The sequence below is a fragment of the Limulus polyphemus genome, unplaced genomic scaffold (genome assembly GCF_000517525.1).
Source record: "Limulus polyphemus unplaced genomic scaffold, Limulus_polyphemus-2.1.2 Scaffold2384, whole genome shotgun sequence".
NCBI classification, from domain to species: Eukaryota; Metazoa; Arthropoda; class Merostomata; order Xiphosura; family Limulidae; genus Limulus; species Limulus polyphemus.
Window position 1 is genome coordinate 149,645 of NW_013667994.1, and position 5,556 is coordinate 155,200.

Sequence of the window (5,556 nt, forward strand, 5' to 3'; positions counted from 1 at the left end):
ATCTTTCTTCTCTCCAAATGTTTCTCTTTCATTTTCCAAATTCCTTTCACCAGCCCTAGCAAAGGTTTTACCCTTTTTCACTGTCTTATATTTCAAATCTAAGGTGTGTCTTCCAAGGTTGAGTTGCACATATGTGTGAATGTATAATAATATACCTAGATATTAGGGAAGGATGTTAGTTATATTTAAAATAAAAAGTGCCTGAAACTAGACATATTGAACACATTAATCTTGATTATGCTACACCACAAATCGCTGTACTTATATATCTTGTTACATGATAAGCAGCACACCTTATAACCATTATTGGCCTCAAATTTTTACACGAGAGTAGCCATATATCCAAAAATACACAAATCATATAATTTTTTGCTTTTAATTTATTTTGATTGGATTGTTGATGTAATAGCAGTTATTTCCATATGTAGTATATAGAAAACCTAAATTACATCTCCATCTAGGTAATTATCATTTACTACTCCAAATGACCCTATAGTTTTGTTGCTATTTCATTTAAACAAACCCCTACATGCTCATTTGCTTATGGGCCAACAGCTGAAGAATGGGAAGGGGCTCATGATGTTTTTATTGACAGTAATTCATTACTTTCTTGTAATGCATACAGACAAAACTGTGGGTGGGAACTTAACTGTATGATTCTCCTCTTTGGACTGTGAACTAAGTGAAACAGGTGAGGTGCATGTATCATTTGTTTCCAATCAAAGTTTATTTCAGAAACTTTTGATTTTCATGTGATACATTGTGCCGGTTCATACAGTGACATCTGTTTTGAGTTCTGTACTCCTATCCCTACACATATTAATGTGTACTGCACTAGCCTACGATGTGATCATCATTACACTATAACCCTCCACCAACAACAGGGTAGCTCATTCTTCATGTGCAATAATCTCCATAAGCACCAGCATTGGAACAAAGGCTTATTCTTTCCTCAGCACTGATTTTTTTTTTTTTAAACTTAGACATTTAATAAGTACAGAAGTGCTGTTAAAATAATGGTAATATATTCTTTGATATAAATGTTTTAGTTATTACAGTTTTACCTTACAAACTTAAAACCTATTAGGGAATAAGTAGAAATAAAAACCCAGAATCTAATGAAATTAGCTTTATTGTGGTGATAACACTGTTTAAATACTCAACTCTGGAAGGGTGGCCTAACTTAAAGTTAATTTGCTCGTTATTACTGAACTCCTATGGCTTTTGGATATAGACATCCAGGTTTTTATTATTAAGAGAAGTGTAAAGACACTTCTTCTCATCACTAATTGAAGTAAGTCATCTACCTATGTAGCTTGAATGCTAACATATGTATTGTATGTAATGTCTATAAGTAAATAAATGTGTAAAGAAACAGGCAAGTATTAAGAATTTGGTGTTCAAGTATATTACAGCATGTAAAATTGCATAAGCAAAAGGGAAAAAGAACAGAAGTAAAAACAAATGCTGATGAAAATCAAGATCAATTATATATAGCACTTTCCAAATTCATTTCCAAAATATATAATCTAAATAACTAGTTGACATGTAACTTCTCATAGTTATGGTAAAGAAACCTACTTGCACAAAAATAGAAAAGAAGGATGATATTGTATGTAAACATTAGCAAAACATGAAAAAATACAAAAGTAGGATGATATTGTATGTAAACATTAGGAAAACAAAAAATAGAAAAGTAGGATGATATTGTATGTAAACATTAGTAAAATATGAAAAAATAAAAAGTAGGATGATATTGTATGTAAACATTAGGAAAACAAAAAAATAGAAAAGTAGGATGATATTGTATGTAAACATTAGGAAAACAAAAAAAAATAAAAAATAGGGTGATATTGTATGCAAACATTAGGAAAACATGAAAAAATACAAAGTAGGATGATATTGTATGTAAACATTAGGAAAACATGAAAATAAATAGCAAACATATTATTTTGTTTTTCCGTGTGTCATGCACAAGAAGTAGATATTCTCCATTTTGTAAAAAATTATTGAACTGAATTATGTTTTACTTATTTACTTTCATGAAGTAAAGATTATTATTAATATTTAACTCATGTTTGTTGTTTTCTAATTAAGACCTTTTGGTCAAAATATTACTTTTTAGTTGTTTATAAATAAATATTTTTTGGCCGTATTTGATGTGTGAATGTCTTCATTCTTTACAGTGTTATTATTTTTTAACTTTGCACCTCTGAGACGAGTGCAGTAATTTTGACTGTTGTTCCATTGTTGAATAAAAGCAAATTCCTAAAAGTTATATTGAGTTTGTGTGTCTTTTGACGAGGCAAGTAGATTTTTAAAAAGGACTAATAGATTTTTCTAGCAGTCCGTCCCTTGGATAATTCGTTTTTGTTTTGTTTTCTTAAAAAAATTGCTTACCCCTGATAATATTATGAGGGATATCTGCACATGTATCATGAGGGATGTCTACACATATATTATGCTGACCTCAGGCAGTAAGTTTTACTAATAACCTCATTTTATTTTATTGCATTTCTGCTTATGTACTGTAACAATAACTACTGAAACAGAAATGCAGTTAATTTCTGTAGTAGGTAAATTATACAGTTGCTAAAAATATAAGTAATGGAAATAATTATGGAAACATAAACAGTACACATGTAGGAGTCATAAACAACAAGTAATGATAACAAGATGATCAATTTATTAATGGTATGAAACAATGTCACTGAAAATCAAATAAGCTGAATGCTCGTATTTTGTATGTGAACCCTTTGCTTTACATAGAGTACTACATCTTGTTTTCATACTGTTGTTTGCTTTATTTATTACACAAATGCATACTTAACCAAACGAAGAATCTTGTACTTTGGATATTCTTCAAGTAGACTAAATTTAAAATTAAACAACTTAAAAACTTTAGGCCTTTTCAGTTCTTATGTACAGCCTCAAGAATGTTCATATTGGGACTTTGAGCAAGCCCTCCCCACACCATATATATACCCTTCAGAATCTTGCTTCTACTGAAATGTAGAGGCTTCCAGGATTTTTGTCGTCATACAATTATTATATTATTATATTATTCTACAAATTCATGTTAATTTTCAGGAATTATCTTCATATGTATAGGGTATTACAGTGTATGTGGACTTTTTAAAAACAGATAAGTAATATTTGGGCACCATAAAGGTTCATAACTATTTGTAATTTTTAAATAGGAATGAAGAAAATAATGATACCACTGTAATTTTATTTATTGTTTTCAGAATCGAACAGTCAAGATGTTTTGGTCATAGCAGTAGCACTGCATCCTAATAATTTATATAGAATAAAAGTTGAAGAAAAGAAGCAAAAAGATGTAATGCAGGCAGTCAGAGACTTCCTAGCTGTTCAAAATTTATGTGTATCACATCATTATACTGTAGTCACACCTGCTGGGGATATAGCAGCACAACAAGAGGAACTTTCCAACCAACTTAACCAACTTATGCAAGACCACAACTCTAAGAAAAAGAGAAACAATGACAAAATAACTGTATTGGATACTTTTTCTTCTCTTCAAATTCATGAAGAAAAGGAACCTTTGATGACACCCATAAAAACAGTTATAAAGAAAAAGTTAAACAATAAAGACCAAAAACCAATAATGAGAAACGGAGTAGGAGATATACCTAAGGGAAATAGAGAAGATATATCACAGGATTATGGAGTTGAAGAAATGCAAAAGGAGAATGGAGGAGGTGAATGTGAAGAGAAGAGACAAGTTTGTTGTCCAGAGTATGAAATCACAAGGCAGCTGGTGAACAACCAAATGTATGTGGTGATTTGTGTGCATTTACCTAAAGTTTACAATTCTCAAAAGAGCATATTAAGCATATGTCAGGTGAGATTTATTTTCTAACTTCATCCAGTTAATTTTTTGGCATGGGCTTTGTAAGTGAAATTTGATATTTGTGTTTTAGTACAACTGCTTTTTAAGGTGTGAAGCAAAATAATGTATCACTCTTAATGGTGTCTAATCATCTGTGGTCTTGGCCTTACCTTCGATTACTGTCAGTGTAGTAAGTGGACAAAATTCCTTGTGTTGCTGAAATTGAAGAATTCTTTGAAACAATGCTCTAAGATTGAAATTAGCTGTAATGAGATTATGTGGAACTACTACAAGCATCTTAATAATGATAAAACAACACAATATCATGTATATCAATTAGTGAAAAACTACAGTAAACGGAACTAACTGTCAGGAGTCTGATGTTAGAGAAACTAGTTTTGACACATTTGTGCATCCTCTTCAGTCTCACGTTGTCTACTGGCAGGAAAAAATTGGTCAACAAACACCTACGTGATCCCTAATCTTGGAATTCCCTTAAGGACACAGTAGGTCAGGAAGTTGTTAAGTTTAAATATACCTTGGGAAGTGTTTTAGGCAGGTTTTTGAAGAAAAATTACATTATTTTGGTTTCCGTATTTTATGTCTTTTTTTATGTTCAGAAATTCTTGTGTCAATACTTCTTCTGGTTTCACCTACATAACCTTTCTGATAGGATTGGCGTGGTATAATATAAACGCCTTGTTTTTTATTTTCAGGTGTTTTTCTGTTTGAAGTTAGGTTATTTTTAATGGTGTTTGGAAGATATTAAGAAAGAATAACCTTAGAATCATATACAAATATCCAAACACCATTAAAAATAACTAACTAAGGGAGAATGGTGGAATTTATAACTTTGTTTTTTAGTTAGAAAATTATAATGACAACAGTGTAGTAAAACATGCTCTTTAACTGTATTTTGTACAAAAATGTTCTTTACTTTCAAAACACTTGAGTAGACTTTAATTTCATGGACACTGATCTAAAACTGGGTAATTTCCCTAAAAATTCTGTCATTTGGTCATCTTAAAGTGCACACAATTCGGTTATACTTCTCTATTCAGGTAAAACAGCAAAACTCAGTCAAATAAGTATTGTATTGTAACAGTTAACACAGGTCTGAAAAATAATGATATTTTGTGAGTGGCAGAAACTAAGTAGAAATTTACTGACATCATATCACACAACATGTACATGCTCTACCAAAACCCTAAAATTTACAGGCTGGTTGATCATTACATTCTGCTCACCTATGCAATGCTAGCAAGATGCACGAGGTTATTTTGACATTACCTATTGCTTTACTACTCCTATTGGGCAACAGTATTCCTTGCTTGCGATGGAAGGGTTCTCTTGCTGAGTGATCCCCCACTAACCCTTAGTGGGTGGTATGCTCTGTGTGTTTTCCCTTTCTGTCATTATTTTCAGAAAGAAAAATTTGTTCCTTTACCATCTTATCAGTATGGGGAAGTTTACATCATATATGTTCTACTTGTTAACAATGGACTGATTTAAAACAATATGGGAAGTTTACATCATATATGTTCTACTTGTTAACAATGGACTGATTTAAAACAGTATGGGAAGTTTACATCATATATGTTCTACTTGTTAACAATGGACTGATTTAAAACAGTATGGGAAGTTTACATCATATATGTTCTACTTGTTAACAATAGACTGATTTAAAACAGTATGGGAAGTTT

General features: G+C 31.2%; 1 protein-coding gene across 2 annotated transcripts in view; it reads left to right on the forward strand.

Moving 5' to 3' along the window:
* The window catches only part of LOC106466804 (PIH1 domain-containing protein 2-like), a 20,510-nt gene that overhangs the window by 9,782 nt on the left and 5,172 nt on the right, over nt 1-5,556 (forward strand). The window contains exon 3 of one of the 2 annotated variants that reach the window (XM_013927104.2): nt 3,249-3,865. In XM_013927104.2, coding sequence (XP_013782558.1) covers nt 3,249-3,865 — 617 coding nt within the window. The remainder of the gene's footprint in view (nt 1-3,248; nt 3,866-5,556) is intronic. The other variant, XM_022394885.1, reaches the window with a different exon arrangement.